The sequence below is a fragment of the Bombus pascuorum genome, chromosome 2, assembly GCF_905332965.1.
Source record: "Bombus pascuorum chromosome 2, iyBomPasc1.1, whole genome shotgun sequence".
Lineage (NCBI taxonomy): Eukaryota > Metazoa > Arthropoda > Insecta > Hymenoptera > Apidae > Bombus > Bombus pascuorum.
The window spans coordinates 10,631,346-10,650,978 of record NC_083489.1 but is presented as its reverse complement, the minus strand read 5'-3'; the positions used below and the strand labels follow the sequence as shown (position 1 = coordinate 10,650,978).

Genomic DNA, 19,633 nt, shown 5'->3' with positions numbered 1-19,633 from the left:
GGACAATTCGCCACTGGCTACGCGCAACAATACGTCGATTAACGAAGTGTCCACCCTGTTATTCTTCCTGTCACAATAGCGCCTCGTCTAGCTCGTCGAGGATAATCAGTTTCGAATGCGTTAGAGCGGCTAATAATTCCCTTTTGTTTCCTATCCGGCCGCTGGCACACCGTTAATGACCGGGCCAAGAGAGATGCTTCTCTCCCGTTCGAGTTTCGGCCGTGTCAGCCGGCCGCTGCATCTACATGCACGCGATCGCTTTGACTTCGAAATCTCGACCGCGGATCAAGCACGGAATTAATCGTTGTTCCCTCTATACAGGGTAATGGTGTCGGTTACCATCAGAAAATTACTAATTTCCCAGCTGGATTTCAATGTATATCGTATGTAGTAGCGACAATGCTCGAATGTTAATTGTTTAACCTATTCGCTTTTACTAAAATACAGCCTAATCCTGTACCTGCGATTCCTGTTCCAACGAACGACCTACTGCTTTGTAGAATCGCAGGATGAATTTTGTTGACACGCTTAAAGCATGAAGACGCGGCAATCGCGTTGGTAACGTTACTTGGTTAATTGCATGGACGTAATTCGTACGTCGATAGCAGAGAATGTGTTGGGCTCGATACGAACGATGTCGTAGCAGTAACGCTATGCCATTCGACGAATCAAAGGGGCTGCTATAAGGACATTGCTCTACTTTCCAGTAATTTCAATAAGATAACAAAAACTAGCTGAAAATCAAGTCGTTTCTTAAAGCGTGCTAAAAAATTTAAAGTCAACTGGTATGTTCGTAGCGATAAATTTTCCTGTTTTTGAATATGAAACCTGTACTTTTCCCTCTCTTCCGATAAATACAATTTCGATATTGTTAACCCCGTATCGCTGCGAACCTGTCAATTAATATATTTCTAATAACGCGATGCACGCAAACATACAATATCGCTATTGAAAATGTAGAGCTGAATCGCGCGATGTCACCGCTACGAAACTGAAACGATATCGTATCGCTCGTGTGTATCGGACCTTATCTGACTTCCGGTGTCTGACTGGCCGCTATCGACGGCCATCTTCCACAAACGTGGCGGCGAGTATAACCGTTCCGGTGAAAGTTTCGCGATAAATTCGCCGTACGACGAATAATCTAATTCAGGGATCATCCGTTCTCGTTAGACGAATTTATAGGTCTAACGAGCAACTCGCGATACCCAGACATTTTATTTTGTAATGAACGGTCGCCACCGGGAGAATTCTTCTTCATAGCCGACCGATCCTGAACGAAAACGATTCCCGTGTAAAATGTAAACAAATTATGCCCATAAAGGTGTACGTGGCGGAAGCAGAAGGGATCCCGGAATATGGAACGACGACCACCGTTGGCAAGCGTCTCGTCGCCGTCAAATTTTTACTGCCGGAAGCCAGCGAGAAAGAAAAGTGAGTATAGAAAAGTTGCGCGCATCGCTCGCACGCAATTTGCATTTCGTTTTGCCGTTACAACGAGCTCGATCGAGCCATTGCCCCGCATCTTTTTGTCCCACTTTTCTCGACATCAGGGCGATAAACATTTTACAACCGCGAAAGAACGGTCTCGGTTACGCGAGACCTGATTTTACGCAAGATTTCTTCTTCTATTCAACCAAGGCCGTACTTTTCAAAGAGTCGACTGAATACCGGGAAAGATTTTGGTGATAAGAAAGATGAAAGATCGGCTCGTTACGACTAATTTTTTATATTTAATTTATCCTGCCTCGGTAGTACAAGATATCGGTAGATTTAATAAGACGAGAATTCAAAGTTTTCGAAGTACCAATTTTTATTTATTAATTGCCATGGAAAATGGCAGCAAATTCTTGAAATAGTGGGTATTGTAATATTACCAATGTCTTCGAAGGAATAGAAAAAGCAAGCAGCGGAGGAGAAAAAGATAGAAAGAGAAGAAATAGAAGGAAGCGTAAAACAGGAGAGAGAGTTAAAACGGAAGGGAAAGGAGAAGGATAACGTTTATTCCAAGATTCAAGTAGAAATAGCGCAATACTTCCCTAACGTAAGACGTTATTGCCCTATCTTTCAACTATCCAGTTGGAAAACCTGATTAAAAAGAAGCCCGGATTACCTACCTTAAATGTTTCGTTAAAATCGGCAATCCAAAGTAGAAGTCCTCTGCTTACAAGCAACAGTAGTCGTTATAACAAAGAGACGCTTCTAACACTTCTCGCATAGAAAATAATGACTAGAACCTATCTACAAAATCTCTCTGAAACACATTCAAAAGTATTGCGATTAAAACCAAAAAAGAAACATAAATGGCACCGTTCGAAGAAACGGCGTCCTCCATACCGATGCTACCTGCAAGATACACAATGGCTGGCGAGCATAACGCAACGAAATCGGATCTATTTCGCTAGCAGCATCGTACACAGGAGCAACGTAGGTCGTGATACAAACCGATTGCGAATGCATCGAGCGATCGCCATCCCCGGAATAGCTGGCCTGTGCATAAAATTCATAGCGTTGCTGGCTCTTCCCGAATGTGTCCCGGTTTTTCTTTTCCTCCAAAACCGGGGCCACCGGTTCTCTCTGTCCCTCTCCTCCTGGTTCTAGCGGTCGCATCGTGGCCGTGTCGTTTTATAGAGGAAACCACACGGCGGTGAAACGTCCAGATATACCGGCGAAGACGATCGTTCTCGCGGCTATCAAGCTAGACATCAGAAAAAGGCCAGTTCGATTCCACGAATGGAATAGATTTGCATACAATGACCAGAGAGATAGGGTATCGGGAGTTCGCCGCGCTTCGTGGCGACGCGAAAGAGGGATCATAGGGTGGTTGGCCAGGGGACAGGAAGAGCAAACCAAACGAATCCACCAGGGACAGACGACAAAGCTTTCTTCCGAAACGAATATCGACAACGTCCATCGGACATCGTTGCAGCTCCCTCCAGCTTTTGTGACCGAGAAACTCTGTGCAAGGGAGGGGATAAGGAAAGTTTCATCGTCGCGAATGAGTTATCTGATGCTTGCTGAAAAGGAGAACGGAAAAACGATTCGCCTTCAAGACTTTTAAGACCGTGACGTTCTAGTTTCTAACTAATTTCGATGATGTCGCACGGGTGATGACAAGAAGGATGCGAAAGACGAGTCGTTTACGTAGTCTATTTAGTTCGTAGAAGATTTTTCTTCTTCTTTGAGCTTTTAGCGAGGAGATCCTGGGAAAAGTGCTCCACTAACGTACAGTTTGCTCCAGCGTCTTAAAGCACACGCTTCGACGCGGTGTAATATCTTTCTCCTTAGAATGGTATTTTACATGCAAAGCTTCTTCGCTGTTTCTAGTTATCTTTAGCATCGTACAATTTTTTTTTTTTTTTTTTATGAAATACTACATTCTCTTTACATCTTAACCAATCGTACGTGACTGCGATAGGTCTAAGATTAGGTTTCAATTAGATCACATAATTCTGTAATCATTTATGACCCATTAATATCACTTGGACGTTTCAATGAACATAAAAAATGGTAACCATAAAATAATAAAAGAAGAACGTACTTAATCGAAGCTGCCAATGTCGCTCACCAATGATCAACACGGCAACGCATCAATTTCAATGGGAAAATCATTGCCTCGCTTTCGAGCTGACCCAATAGATTTCGAAACTCTCCTCGTAGTATCAACAGAGGTAATCGCGTTCATGATTTATCACGTGTACCAATCGTTTCTACTAATACACTCTTGTCGTTCCGCTTTATCTTGATTTGTGTAAATATCGATGCTTCGAAGACCAGCGGCGCACGCACCATCATAAATAAAAAACGAAACGATCCGACCCATGGTTCCTCCGTGGTTTCCACGCTTCTTCGAACGTCTGCTCACGCAACAAGTCTCCCACCGCGAGGATGACTTATCGCGCCCCTATCGTGACTGGAACTTGCTCCACTTCCTTTTCCACCTCGCGCTTCCACCTTGTGCTTTCAACTTATCCACGTGATCTCACCATCAAGGACAAAAAAATCTCGTCTTTCTTCGGCTTTCACTTTGCAAATGTTTGATGGTCGCTTAACGATCCAACTAATTCAACTTTCTCGTCCAAACACGCAACAAGAATACCAGCTCGCTCTTGACGACTGATCCACGTTCACGAAAGATCCTGCTCGCAACAAATAAGGAATGTTTTATGCGTTATAGCCGACATCATGAGTTATACAGGTATCGACTCTCTTCATGGTGTACGCTTTGTTCAAAATAACGTTAAATAACGAGCAGGTTAATGTTCTGCCGGTCATATTCTCGTTAAAAAACAGCACGTTGAATTCTTCGATCCCGGATACGCGATATGATTTAATCGCGTTCACGTTTCCCGGCTCTGAGCACCCTTTTACCGTTCCATCGTTTCGTGTTTCGTTCATTATTGAAGAGAGTTTTTCTCCCTCCGTTAACAATCGCGGCCATTTTTCGGGGAATATGTATAACTTCGGTCCTCCAGCCATCGAACAATGCTTTCAATTTTCACGAACAAACACGGAGTCGTTCGAACATTTCGATTTTGTGAAATCCAATTTTTTTTTTTAGAAATAATATTTTTCAACGTAGCTTTACTTTTACGTTCGATCGATTGCAAGGTCAAAGGCAATATCATGTAGTTCACTGTAGTTCAGCTTTGTTCGGACACTTCTCATTATATCTGTTTCTTTACTCGCCAACATTTTCATCTCTCGATTTCTTGCCTTGCCTATCTTCCATGAATATTCATTCGAAAAATGAATCGCGCCTCTTAAGCTTATCCCTGCGGAACAGATAGCGTAACGACGTTCCCTGGACGCTTGATCACGCGGACATTTGATAAGGAGAATCGGAAGACGATGGACAAGCTGCAATTAACGCGCTCCACCTACGGACATCGAGACGGGCAACGTATTAATTTCGCTTACAATTTAGCCCCATCAGGGATATATTTGTCGCCCACGCGACGTTCCGAGGTGCCAGGACCATGGAACGCACCAGAATTCGCAGTTTATGGAGAATCGATACGAGCCACGTAGTTTTGTTAACGGCCGCATTAAGCTATCACGCGAGAGTGCCATTACCAAGTCGATCGTAAGTAAGGCTGAAGTAACGATGCTGCGTGGAAACGCGTCTTGTTACCGCGTTTCTGAAAAGCAGAGCTTCCTTCGACACGGCTACATCTTGGACTCGTTTTACCTCCGGTGCCTGCATACAAACGAAACGCCGAAACTTTCTTCGAAAATCTTACGGTTATTTCGCACGATGGACACTGCCGAGCCAAGCAATGGCTCCATTTACTTTAACAATCTTCCAGTTGCCTCACGTCGATGTAAAATTGGACGCTGTGTACGGTTTTCTACGTTTATACTTGTTTTTTTCCTCTTTTTATTTCTTTTTTATCGTACGGAATTTCTGTTTATGTACACGAGTCTTGGCGATAGAAATTTGAAGAAGATAACAAGATTACCTAAAAAAAGAACACGTTATAATGTAAAAAAGAAATTGGAATTCAGATGTTTCGTTTTGTCGAATGATCGAATCATCTAAACCGAATATTCGTAGGTAATAAAGCCACGAGTTAGTAAATCCTATGGATCTGTTAAGGATGGATTTCCAACGAGACGTCAGGATCCTGGCAGCTCTAGAGGATCGCAATATCGCCCGAGTCCTGGGTGCTTGCTGCCGCGAAGAGCCATATTGCGTAGTAATGGAGTACCTGGAACATGGAGATCTCTGCCAATTCCTCAAGACGCATATCACTGCCGAAGATGCCCATTCTATGCCGATCGGTGTCAAAACGCTCAGGTAACTATCCACTTAACGACGCTAGAAAACCAATCATCCGCGGATGTTCGTGCATTTGTTAAATTTAAACATAGAAATACGTACCGAATGCGGATAATATGCAACAGTATGAAAAATATCCAGAGTAGAATACCTTATTACAGCATTTAGAAAATGAAATCACAGTCTGATAAACTTTAGATTAACTTCATAAACCTAATTTAGATTAACTAGATAAACTTTAGATAAACTTTAAATAAAAATTGCATCAGGTAGAGATGGGATCTCGGAAATATCTTTCAAATAGTAAAATCGAAACTATCTGCGTACTTTCAAACACCTAATGAGTGACGATTTCTGAAAAAAGAGAAAATACTTTTAAGTAGATTCGAATCTTCACAAGGTGGGTTAGAACTCTTTGCAAGTATCCCGAGTAAGCGGCACTTTCAAGTACAATCAAACTTTCAGCAAGGAGATTCGAGCCTTTTATGAGTACTTTAACCAGAAGATTAGTCTGTGTAATAGCTTTCCATCTACAACATCGAACTCTAGTAAAATCTTAATCCACGTTGTACATAATCTACAGTATTTACGCTACTTTCACGTAATTTCATTTTTTCAAGTGTCTAAATACTTATAACTACACGTCGTATTTTACAGTATTCACCAATGTTATATCACTTTACAAGTACAGAAACTGCAATAAAACATCAGAAACTGTAACGAATATAGTTCGGATTCTACGAAACTTTTGTACGGAAATTGACCCGGATTCGCTAGTACACAGTGAGATTGATCCCATGCCTACAAGGCTAGCGTCGAGGTAACGCGTGAAAATTAATCAAACGCTAGAATTTCAATAACTCCTCCGGTGAAACATCGGCGTTCGTCAGCAAGACTCGTGGTTTAGTTCCATCCGCTGTGGCGAGGCGTCGCGAAGTTAACACCCAATAAGTTTCGCCCAGGTTGGAGTTTGAAGCGTTTATTAATCGTGAGCGACGTAGCCTTCGAGTACAGTCAGCAACCCCCTTCGCGTTCCGTCGTTTTCGACAAACTCGTCCGTCTCTTTCCAACCAACCAGGCCTCCCTCTTCTCTGTTCCTCTATCTGCCTTTCCTATCACCCTCCCCCTCCCTCTCTCCTTAACTCACCCCATCTCTGAAAAGCTTGCAGTCTCACGCCTTAACTTCGTCCTCTTGCAACTCACGCCGCTTTCCTCGTTTCAGTTTCAACTGTCTCATCTACATGGCGGCGCAAATCGCGTCGGGCATGCGGTACCTGGAGAATCTGAACTTCGTGCACCGGGATCTGGCTACTAGGTGAGTACGACGAGAAGTTCGAGCGAACGTATCCGGCCGGATCTCTCTTTCCCACGAGGATAAACGCGTCTTAGCGGCGCACGTCCAAACTATCATCGTTTCGTCCGTAGCGCAGATGTTTTGTTACTCTAAATAGAAGGAGTCGACAAGAAAGAGAGAAGACAGAGAGATACGTAAATGTTGTTTCGACTTCTAGCCCGTGGAATACAACAGGGAATGCGTATAAATGACGTCCTTTAATCAAGCTGTTTCGTACTCTTCGCGATTTCATTTCCCTTTAACCGCTCGTCGCGTCGGCGCAACACAGATGTAGCTACGAATACGGAGAAAGCAATTTTCGAGGTTCCTGAAAGGATTACCGTGATGTGATATTCCATAGAGAAAGACGAATTTCTGTAGCTTTCGCTTTGGAATATAATCCTGTGTTTTCGTACTTACATTCGATTCCGAATGGCATTTTCTGGTTTTTCACACACCATTCCGTTTCTATAAGACACTATGCGAGCTAAGAAAATTTTACTTCCTTGTTCTATGATTACACATACTTGTATACAAAATATTCCAATAGCGTGATTATTTTTTTGTACCGGTAAAAATGTGTATCGTAATTTTGAAAGTTACTTTTGTTTTATTTATCCACAATGTTTATAAAAGAAAGAGTGGCAAAGTATTCGTATAATCGATATGCCTCTAAGCTAAAGAAATATTTATATGTGGTATAAAAATAAAATTGAAAGAATTGACGATTAACGAAATGGTCAGAAATAAATACCGCTTAAAGAAGTCGTTCTTTGGAACGTGATAAGCATCAGTTCGCAGGAAAGCGAAAACCCGATATCGGGGTTTGTCGCTGAAGTTGAAATTAAATTATAGCTTTCCCAGAGCGCATTTCCATAAGCCCCCAAAACAAACGAAGCCGCAAAACCACATGGGAAATCAGCGATTCGTTAGCGATACGTCGAGCGGAAAATAGCAAGAACGGTAGTTTATTTTCCCGTGGAATAACGATTAAACGTGTACGTTGCAGTCATTATCGGCTATGCGTCAACATCAAAATTGTTTGCTCGGTTTATTACAACTATAAATTAGTTCGACCTGGTTGTTCGTAAAATCCGGCGTAACTTTCCAGTCGTACGAAATTATCACAGCAACGAATCTCCTAGCAACGTACCAGTACCAAAATTACATTCGATTCGATAGGAAGGCTCGATAAACTTTTATAGAGTGTACAAGCGTGACACCCCCTAGAAAGAGTATTTTCGTAATATGGGACATTCCCAATTCTACGAAACGTTTCGATATCGGTGCGATCAATTTTATTTCGATGTGTTTCACGCGTCATTCAATTTCGCCAATATTGTTCCTCGCCCAGTACGTGATAGTAATAGTCCACTATATTTATATTTTTCAATTAATCGACCCGAAATAAATTTGCTCGAATATATTTTATATCCAACTGTATTTTATGAAAAAAAAAAAATAATTACTTCGCTTAATATAGGTATTTACTTTATTTTTATTGATATCGACGAGGCAATAGATTTGCTAAAAATTTCGAAGAAAATCCTAAAGACTAACAAATGCTCTGTTATTGGCCAATAGAACTGGATGATCTTTGACATCCCGCACAAGGCGTATAATATCCAGGATCAGAAACCCTTGACTTTCACAGACAAAAGCGTATATGTATAGCCAGTATGCAACGAAACCCATCCATGTTCCTGTTATTGAAATGCAATGGCCATCCCCGTTGAATCGATGGGAAGTATAGATGCACATATGTGCATATGTGCTCTACATACATATTCACGCTAACCGCGGTGCTCTTACAACACGTGGAACCTAGTTTCCGGTTGACCAGTGTCTCTCAAACGATCGCTCGTAAATCTTAATAGAATACCAGGATGCGCTTCCTGTACGTTCTCTCCGTAGTATTATTAGAGGCAGATTTAAGTCGATCTCATCATCATCTACGCCATTCCCTAAATGCATCAGACATTTTTATTTCCTTTTATGTTTCGATAACGATTAATTTAACATTGACTTTAGAAAAATGATATTTAATTAGTTTCATATTATCGGTCGCAAGTCCAATGTTTCTGATGCAAAGCATAATGTTTCCTCCATTTTTCTTCCTCTTTCTTTAGTTACGATGTAGGTTAATTATAGAGATGGAAATTCCAAACATCAAAGTTCGTACGGTCCGAGTCCTCAAACGATCCGACGAAAGAAAACGTATTTCTCGGTTGCCACAAAGCTTTAAACAGCCCTTTGTCGATTCAAAGAGAGGATTCTTGTTGTGAAATTGCAAAAACCAAAGTTATTTTACTATCAGCTTTATTAAATCTTTGCGTATAACATGCGAAACCCGTGATCGCGAGAGAGCTACACACGAGATCCGTCACACACGAATTTCAACTTTTTACGAATGAACGGAGAACCGGAAAATAACCGAGCTCTGTTTGAACATTAACGAAAACACGAAGTTACACGTTCGTTGGGCAATGTTTAACAAGGAACGTTTCATAAAATAGAACTTTGCAATTCGTTCAAACAAAATTCATGGCCCACTGAAGTATTTCTTAAACAATTAAACACACGTCACGTGTTTTTCCATTCTCTGTTTTACCATTTAACCTATTTTATCACGGCTGAAATATTTATATTTCAATGGAAAATCCAATGCAAAATTCAATTAACAAGGCAACAATGCTCGAAATCAGAAGAGAAAAATAACTGTAAATAACTCGATGAATTTGACTCGTTAAATTTTATCAGGTTGAATCGTGACTCGTTCAATTTTCGAGAATTCGTAACGAGGCGGCGAGAGAACGTTCGACGAAAATATTTAACCGGCTTTTACCGAGCTGGTCGTCGAACATGAACGACCTGTTGTCGCACGATGTAACTGGAGAGTAGCCGCAAACGCGGTGAATCCATTTGCAAAGGAATCAGAATTTCATGGTGGCCCGGAATTTAATCAAAATGTAATGCCGTAGATAAACGTCCGTCCGGATGATAGGCGTTGACGCGACGAACCGACGATTTCCAGCGAAACATATGATTCTGCGGGAATTTCGTCATGATCGCCGCGTAAATTCTTCCGCCGACTATAACACGTTGAAAGAGCAACGTCCACGATAGGTGGCCCATCCTGTGCTCGTCCTCTTTTATAAACCTGATTCCTTTCGTCCATCGAAACATCACGCGTGCATCGCGTGCCACGACCAATTAAACTCGCATCGTGAAAAAGGAACTGCTTTCTGTGAAGTCTGAAGTAGCCCTGAAAGAGGAATTAAGAGATCAGCTTATTACAGACCTCTTACGAACCTCGTAATCCAAAGCTTATAATCTTCGTCCCTAAAAATTCTCTTTCAAGAACAGGTAACTTTATACCTCTGTTACATTCCTACATATTCTTTTCTTGACTCATAGTCAATGACTCGTTACTTTTCTAACTTTGTCGTATGCACGGGATAACATTGATTGACCAACATATATAAAGAATATAAAGATATAAAGAAAGAATATTTCGTTTTCGAATTTGAGATCCGAGATTTGAAGTACTTTTCAGAGGGTAAGATAAATCTCGCTGGGAATCAATCGAGGTTTAAGCGAGCATGATGAAAATCTGAGTAAAGGTAAAAGGGAAAGAATCAATTGGAAGGGGCGAGTTCACGTATGTATCGCCGGTGTCGGAGAAGCTCCGCAACCCCGGCTGCCTATCCTAACACTCGCCAGCCAATTTCTCCTGGCACCTTATTTTATTCGCGAGTGCGCGCCGTATAAAGTCATTCTCGGAGCCGGACCAAGTGGAAAAGAGGAAAGAATCGATCGCTGATCAAACGGTAATGCAATTCAATTGGCACGATCGAAAAAAGGATGAGAACGGACGGAAGGGTTCTTCCTTGTGTGCGTATACGTGTGTATACGTACGTATATTCGTGTGCGTCTATAATAGTCGAGGAAAGGAAGACCGTGCGTGAGATCGGGATATAAGAGAGTATATGAGTAAGCGCGTATGAGTGAAACACTTAAGGATAAAGAGAAAGACGATAGAAAGGAGCAGCACACAAGCATACACGTACGCAGAATGGTTCTATGTGGTCGTCAGAATAAGAGCGATACCAATAGCGATGGTGGTGGTTCGTGATGGTGATGGTGTTACCAGAAACGGCAATAGTGGTCGCACACGCCGCAAGAACGTGTAGCTCGATCATGGAGAACGACGAAGACTCAATGTAGGTACTCCAACCCCGACTAAGCGTGGCTCTTCCTTTGTTCCGACTTCGATTACAAATGTAGAGAATAGCTTTCTCTACCTCCCACATCTTCCTACCGTCCCTTTCTTCTTTTCCTCTCTTACTCTCTTCCTTTCCTTTTCTTTTTTTTTTTTTTTTTAGATCATTCACCTCTCCCATTTCCCTCTTTCTAGCGACAAGAGCAACCTCTGCTACTCGGTTTTCGATCTGACGGCGTCGAGACATCACGAGGTCGAAGTCCGGCCGATCGCACACAGGGCCTTCGAACTCCTTGGCTCGACGACTAACGCGGGAGCATCGCCAAAGACACTTGAACGCAGTGACAATCGATAATAGCCGTACGAGTGACTCTTCTCGAGTTGTCGAGAGAAAGTAGATACCCTCTGTCTTCGGGAAGGATTCGTTCGTCTGAACTCGAGCAAGAAGTCTTCTGTCGCGCATTACGGACCCCCTGAATATTTCAAGACCCTCTTTGATGAATAACTTAATACCGGGACTGAGTAGTACCTAAGTAACGAAAAATCGTAAGCAGAGTCTACCGAGAGTGTGGAAAGCTCGCGAGCAGTATTTATAAAATATAATTAGCGACGGAGTACAGTTTAACAGAGTAGTTCGAATTAGAACATCAGTGGTTTGAGGTTGGTTCGTCAGTCGTTAGCTATTGCCGCTTGTCGCGAAATCCAATTATAATCGAGTCAAACATACTGGTATCTGCAGATAGACACTTCCACTTAATATAATTCACACAGAGGCTCAATAGGATCCGGCTAGTGAACATTGCTTATTGCATTAACGTTCTGACCCAGGACTTCCGTGGATCAGGTCAGCATCGTTGTCGCCGTCGTCGTCGTCGTCGTCGTCGTCGTCGTCGTCGTCGTCGTCATTGCCATCCGTGTACTCCAGGAACATGCTATAGCCAATAACGTGATCGATAAAGTGCGGCTAATTACCTAGGTTCTGGCTGCAAATTGAAGCTTTGTTCCACCGTCGAAATTAATTGACTCCATTCACTCGATAGCGCTGGATACTCAAATACCGTTCAGTTGCTCGTTTGTCTCGGCGAGAATTATAGTTCGTCTTTGAAAGCAGGAGGCAGTCCGCCGACCGACACCAGAATGGAATGCTGTTAGATGGATATTTCGCGGTGTTCGAGTGTCCTCTATGAAGACACGAATTAACACCGTTTCGTGGCAACGAGAAACGTATACGGATGTGCTCGACCATCGTGCAACTTCGCTACAGAACTGATTCATTTCTATTAATGGGCGAACTTTGTAATTCGCGTCGGTTATCGCGTGACAACGTTCTTGTCACTTCTCCGTAGCCTGATTCCCTTAACTTCGTTCTTGAAAGCCTTATGAAAGGAGAATTCACCTCCGTGATTTGGAGTTAATGGGAATCTAATATTACAAACGGCGAATTAATTACAGAATTTGGTGCTTCTAAGAATTAGCGACTTGGTATTTCTTAAGTTTTTATTCTTCTAGAAACATTCCGTCCCCGAATACCATAAAAACGAGACGTTTAATAATAAATTTAAACGTTCAAGTCTACCTTAAACCTCGCTAATTATCTCAAGCAATGAAACATTCAACGTTTCGAGACAGGTCGAGACATAATTAAGCACAACTCTTTTCAAATCCAATTAGAATTAAACCAGCATCTGAATTATATATTATATATAAACTAGAATTATAGCAGCACCCATACAACCATACACAAACGTATATAAATCTGCTATACATACATAAACGTGTACACGTGATAGAACACGATACGTCCGTATTTAGATTCGCATTCTTTTACGACCGCGAACCTTATCCCGTCTCATAACGATCCACGATGATCATTCAACGATCCAGCCGGTCGCTTGTAAACTTTGCCACAACGCTACGTTCGATTGTAGAGTTGCGTGTGCTTGTACAGGAAACGTAGCTCATCTACACGTACGTGCAAATACAGCCTGCAGGCAGCCATTCCTGCTTCCGGTCGGCTACCATGCACAGAATGCGTACGCGTATGCAGATTGGCGGCCACGCTATGCACCCCACATACCGACGAGAGATCGATTTGAACCGTGCCTTTTTCATTCGAAATGAATCGGTTGGAAAAGTATTCGAATTCTCCGGCTGAAGTCGAAACTGATTCACGTATCTGCGGCCAAGCCTACAATCATTCCCAAAGTGTTCTCGATACAAGTTTCCCCTTTGAGGTGCACAGAGAAAACTGCACCCTTTTAGCAAACGAAAGCTACGAACGAAACATAGGAACCGATCAACGTTTCCTGTCCACGTGAAACGCGCTGGAAACGAAATTTGACGGACGAAATAACACGAATCAAAAACCTATGGAAGCAGTTATCGTGCGGTAAATTAGATGATCGTTAGCAATAGCGATAATAACGATAAAAGCTCGTTCGATGTTGTTTCGGAAGTTAATTAAGTGGCGCAGATCGGAACGTTTGTAGAGCAGAACAGTCGATTCATCGCGTTCATCGATAACGATGATTTTCGATTACAGGAATTGCTTGGTGGGCAAAGCTTATCACATTAAAATCTCGGATTTTGGTACGGACAACGAATTGTACGCGAGCGATTATTACAAAGTCGATGGCACGGTACCCCTGCCGATACGCTGGATGGCCTGGGAATCCATATTCCTGGTAAGCTTTATTCGAACGATACCAATCGAACGCAATATACATTGCCTCATACATGCATGTTTTCGAATTGTCTACAAATCGTGTATGACCGATATACGAAGGTATTGTAGTTCGAATCGTCGCAATATGCCTGTATAATTCAACTATATCTTTTTATCGTATGACCATTTAAAAATATCTTTAAGCAATCGTTCGTACTAATTTTTCCTGTTATCAGCTTTTGTTTTTATTACATACGTACATATATGTTTTCTATATATCTAGTTTTAAGCATTATCGAGTTGAATATCAAAACAACGTTTAAAAAATGTTCGATTCTCATTACGCACGATAAAGTCCATTTACCGTTACTTTTACTGTTATTTATTTTAATAGTCGTGACATGGATATAAAAAAGATTTTATCGATTAAACCCAACTCGAAAACAAACATACATAGCTTTCTAAGATCAAATCTAAGCAATATCACGTGCAGCCAAATTCTTTGTAACCAGAAGAAACCAATAATCGATACGATCGTTCACAGGGCAAGTACACGACGAAGAGCGATGTATGGGCGTTTGCCGTGACCCTGTGGGAGATCTTGAACCTGGGCAGACGGGTCCCCTACGAGCACTTGTCGAACGAGGAAGTGGTCCAGAGCCTGCGACGATTGCATCGCGCCACGGAGTGTACCGACGCCGATGACGAGAACAGCGGCTGCAAAGAGAATACCGATAACCTTTTCAACTATTTACCGCAACCGACCGCGTGCTCGAAAGATATTTACGATTTGATGCTGGATTGTTGGCGACGTGAGGAGAGCGAGAGGCCGACCTTCCGGGAGATCTCGATGTTTCTCCAGCGGAAGAACCTCGGCTACGCGCCCACGTCCTGATATTGAACGTCCGGTAAAGTCGAGGAGCACATGGTTCGTGGCGGTTGCCACGCGTGCCCGGCTAAACGACGCTCGAACATAGACCATGGGCTGGTCGAAGACGCCGTCTACCCACATTGGATAACCATGAGAACAAAGTTCTGAATTCTTCGACGAGGCAAGCTTTCGATGTACTCGAACGAAGGATCGAGACGCGTAAAGGTATAGAAACATCGAAGAAGAAGATACAACGATAAGGTTCAATCTTGGTTTCCAGCAACGAAATCGAACTCTTCAGGCTGCTTACATAATTTATTCCACGAAACAGTTCTTTCGAACGATGCCGATACGAAGAAATATTCCGTAGGAGCGTTAAAGACTTCGAAACGGCTTTCAGGGAAACTGATGTGAATAATCCATCGCGCAGCACTGTCGTAGATATAAAAGAACTGTCCGTGTCAAAGTCGAAATAATAGAAAGATACTCGAGGAAATATCGTATTTACTTAGTACATAAGTCAGCGAGATTCGTCGAGACGCTAGACGATCTAGACGCGAGAGCATATTCGACGAGACCGTTGTTTAGACGTAAGACGCATATAAGGAATACAAATGTAAAACTGTGAATTCGACAATCGAGCGAAGAGAACGCGAGGCGAATTTTGTTCACCGAAGTTGTTGGACTGCGCGAAATCTGGTGACAGTTTCACGCACGAGGCAGCAAAGATCTCGAGCGATCCGTTGATCCTCGATATGATCCTGGAAAATTTAGGAGCAATATCGTGTAATTATAATACAGCTGTGAACATTCCTGCATGGATTTAAAGATACGTCTATATCTTCGAGGTAAATAAGAGATACTCGCCGTTTAAGATATTAGAAGTTACCCTTTGAAACATGTCTTTCCTTTATAAAGAAACAATAAAAGAAAAATATGAAAATGGCTGAGCAAGAGAAAGGAGAGGAAAGAAATTGCAATTGTATGGCAATATGGTAACTAAGTATCAAACTCCTTCGTGGGTTGTCAATCGAGTAGACAAAGGGAAAAAAGATTATGACATATGAAAAAACGAGTATGAATGCGTGTGTTTGTGAACGTATAGGTGGTTACAATTCATCGTGCGTAAATTTATCGTAATCGTTAGGCAGCTCGATAGGGTTTTACTTCGAACGAAGCAAACGAAGACTATCGAACTTTTCGTGTAATTCGTACACGATAGGGCTCTCATCGCATACATCGTAAACTAGAAAGATTCGCCATGCTATTATTTTATGGCTTCTGTATTCGGTCGGATTACATTAAAATTAGGATAATATTTAAGAACGAAACTAAATCGTTAAGTTATTAAGCAGAGAATCGAATTGTAGATTGAAAAAGATTTAACAAAGTTTTTAGCCTCGGCGAATGTATCAAAGTAGCAATTTTCGCGTGAGAGCTCGGCGATATCATGTATTTCGTGATTCACGAAGGTATACATATTTCGCTGTTGACAAATGGTGACTCTCACCATGACTATGACACATCATAATTGTAACTTTATATGATAGGCGGGATCAATACAAAGACAAAGAAAAGAACTAGTATATTGTACATATAGACGTACATCGAGAAGTAGGAGACGTTTATCATTGCGCTGAGAGAGACAAACGCGAACGAGACGACGAGATTAGCAGCGTACAAGCAATTCGTCTTTGCGTGTCGTCTTTGGAACCGTGTTCCTTTTTGTCTCTTTCGTCAATACGATTTCGTTGAGAAACCAACGGAATTGGTCGTTCTAAGGATAGCAACAGAATATTTCGGTGTGAAGTCTGGAACGTTATCAACATATCGGAGTCTTGGTTTCGTAATGGAACGAAGCAAGAAAATAAAAATGCGAAGGGACAAGAAAACGACGAGTTTATAAGATTTCCAAGTCAGATGTTCGTTTAGCGATGCTATTCTCACGACATTCAACTAATTAATCATTCGATTCGTTATGTTCCGTATGTATTTATACAAGATGAATACTATTAATAGCATTCGCAATATCTAGTAAGTAGGTGATGTTACCGTTATAACATTAAAAATACTATTTATATATCTTAATGTAACGCCGCGTAAGAAGTAGATATATCAGAGACATAGCCGTTCGTATATAAATCGTACGTGCGTTGAATTTAAACGTAACATATTCGTAAGTTTGCTTCTCTGTCGTTGAACAAAGGAAACAAAGAGTTGAGGAAAGAAGTGGAAAATAAAAAAGGGTAAAAATATACGAGATAATCATAATATAAATTCAAATCAAGCGTAGATCAGTTTACGATGTTATCGATAATAAAAGAAAAAGAAATATTAAGGGACACTGTTTACCGTATTGATAACGTAGGACAGTTTAACAGTGTAGAATTTTATACTGAAATCGGGCACCTTGTTAAAATAGAGATTCACACGAATTCATAGTTTTCACTTCATTAGCGTCAAAGTAAAGAAAAAGAAAAAAAAAAGAAAAAATTGAAAAGAAACTGCCGTCACTCGCATGTGACATCAGAAAAACGAATCATAGTTGCGTTTAGATTCATCGATATAAGTATATTGCTGCCTTTGGCTGTATCGTTGCCCCTACTGCTAACGAGTAACTCACTTGTCTACTCATGTGATAATTTAGTATATCTCTACGTACCTACCTGTACCTACACCGGTTCGGAAATCTCAGTAGTAAAGGGGTTTATTTGTCTTACGTTGCGTTCTGTCTCAATTTCGTCGACTGACAGAATTATCTTTATTGATAGAAACTAAAAATGAATATCAGCTGATGAAAGATAGCTTAAGGAACAAAGTTTTCTTAAGAAAACTTCGTAAAAAATTACGTAGATTTGCTTCTGGTCTCCTAAGATTCAACACGAAATTTTCTTAAAAATACACGTTCTTCCCTCTATTCAAATATTTATCCTACATCATTCGAGTAACTTAGTATTGTTTCCAATGATCGTTAGGAATTAGAACATTGAAGAAATCTATTAAAACGAAGAACAAAGATAATCCGTTTATATAGCAATTATTTTAACGACATTGTTGCAACGAATCTTATCTCCTGTGCTTTTAAACGTTGATCCTTTCCTTTTCGAAAAGATATTCTGTCGGTAGATATTCTCCATCATTGTTACATCGATCGCTTGAAAACAATCGTTTCAACGAACCTAATAATGTTTCATGAACGTCACTTTGGTTCGTGAGCTCTACGTTGATTTCGACGATCCCAGTTAACGGGGTGAATTGGAAATCGGTCGAATTTTCTGTGAAGCGAACGAATTTCGTTTCTTTTCTGTTCCCTTTGAATGAATGTTTTTCGACAAGTGTACGATCGACAATCACGCTTAAGCCCCAAGGCTTCCGGGATCGCTCAATCTTCCATGTTGGTGCTATTGCAAATAGTATTGACAATGAGAAGAGCATTGCGTAAACAGTGGAATTGCCGTTTCGTTCCAATTTCCTACTGTAACCGAGTCCACGACGAGTTTTATATTAGATTTTGCAAAGTATTTATTCGCATTTTCCTCAACCCGTTTATTTAAGTACGTTTTGCATGGTACGAAATAGCAAAAGATTTCTATACAGGGTACTTTTCCATTATTGACTTACTTAATGGATTAAGTATTGAAGAAAAGAAATTCCTATTTAATCTCGTGGCCGAATTGTAATAACTTTCGTATATCGATACTCGCATAATATTTTATTAATTGTATTGTATTTATTATATATTATATTTATTACAAACATATCCTAAAATTTCTAAAGATAACATTTCTTTACAGAAAAGGTGTGATCGTTTTAACAAGCATTCGATTTAAAGATGAATATAAGATTATCGAAGGTGCACAAATATTTACGAGTTGAGAACAGGATTAAATAGATTGGATGAAAGTTATTTAGCAATTTTCCAATACTTCATTTATTTAATTCGTTTAAAACGAGCCCCATTGCTGAAGCAAATCCCTGTTACATTATTTGCAAAAAATAAACAAAAAATACTCAGCTAACGCAGATTATTTATTGTACACTGAAATAGAAACTTAAATATATGAATTTGACAGGGTTAATTTTCCAGTCTATGTTTACTGAATATTTCTTGTTTATCTTCATCAATACAGCTAAAATCAACGAATTTATTAATTAGTTATCAAATTCCATCATGTAAAACGAACTTTCCATAGTTCCGACTGTTTTAAGCAAATTTCTTTTGTAATTTCGCAAAGATAAAAGAGCGTCATTAACTGTGGTCTTATTGAATCAGATTCCCGGCACACCCGATTGTTAATCTGACGTGGAATTGAGAGAAATGTAGAGGTAATCACGGAAGACTGTGCAGAGCTCACCTAGCTATATCTTCTACTCAGGCACAGGCAATCTCTGGCTTTTTCACTATAACATACCATCATACATTCAGTTTTCAATTCATCTTGCATTTTTCTCTTCGTGGGACAATAATTTTCAACAACCAATAATTTAAATAAACTACCAAAAAATTATTAAATATTGTATTGTAATATTTCATCTAGAAAATAATTTTCCATCGACTTGAATCGTTTCTTGTGGTTCTATCTTGGCATAAGAATAATATAAGATAGTTCTCCTTGCTTTATTGTTGTCAAAAGATACCGAATAATTGTTACATAACATTTGGTAGGCAATGTTCGTCATCGGTTAGCATTATAATGAAATCTGATGTCGGCCGGTTGATGTTCTTCCTGGCAACTAAGCGTATTTGGTAAAAAGTGGGA

The 19,633-nt window shown here is 40.7% G+C and overlaps 1 protein-coding gene across 2 annotated transcripts in view; it reads left to right on the top strand.

Moving 5' to 3' along the window:
• The window catches only part of LOC132916514 (discoidin domain-containing receptor 2-like), a 164,458-nt gene extending 147,253 nt beyond the window's left edge, over positions 1-17,205 (top strand). For both annotated transcript variants that reach the window (XM_060976595.1, XM_060976594.1), the window contains exons 12-16: positions 1,325-1,434; positions 5,600-5,800; positions 7,005-7,097; positions 13,880-14,021; positions 14,547-17,205. In XM_060976595.1, the coding sequence (XP_060832578.1) occupies positions 1,325-1,434; positions 5,600-5,800; positions 7,005-7,097; positions 13,880-14,021; positions 14,547-14,897 (897 nt within the window). In that variant the 3' untranslated portion in view covers positions 14,898-17,205. The remainder of the gene's footprint in view (positions 1-1,324; positions 1,435-5,599; positions 5,801-7,004; positions 7,098-13,879; positions 14,022-14,546) is intronic.
• The last annotated feature ends 2,428 nt before the right edge of the window (positions 17,206-19,633 follow it).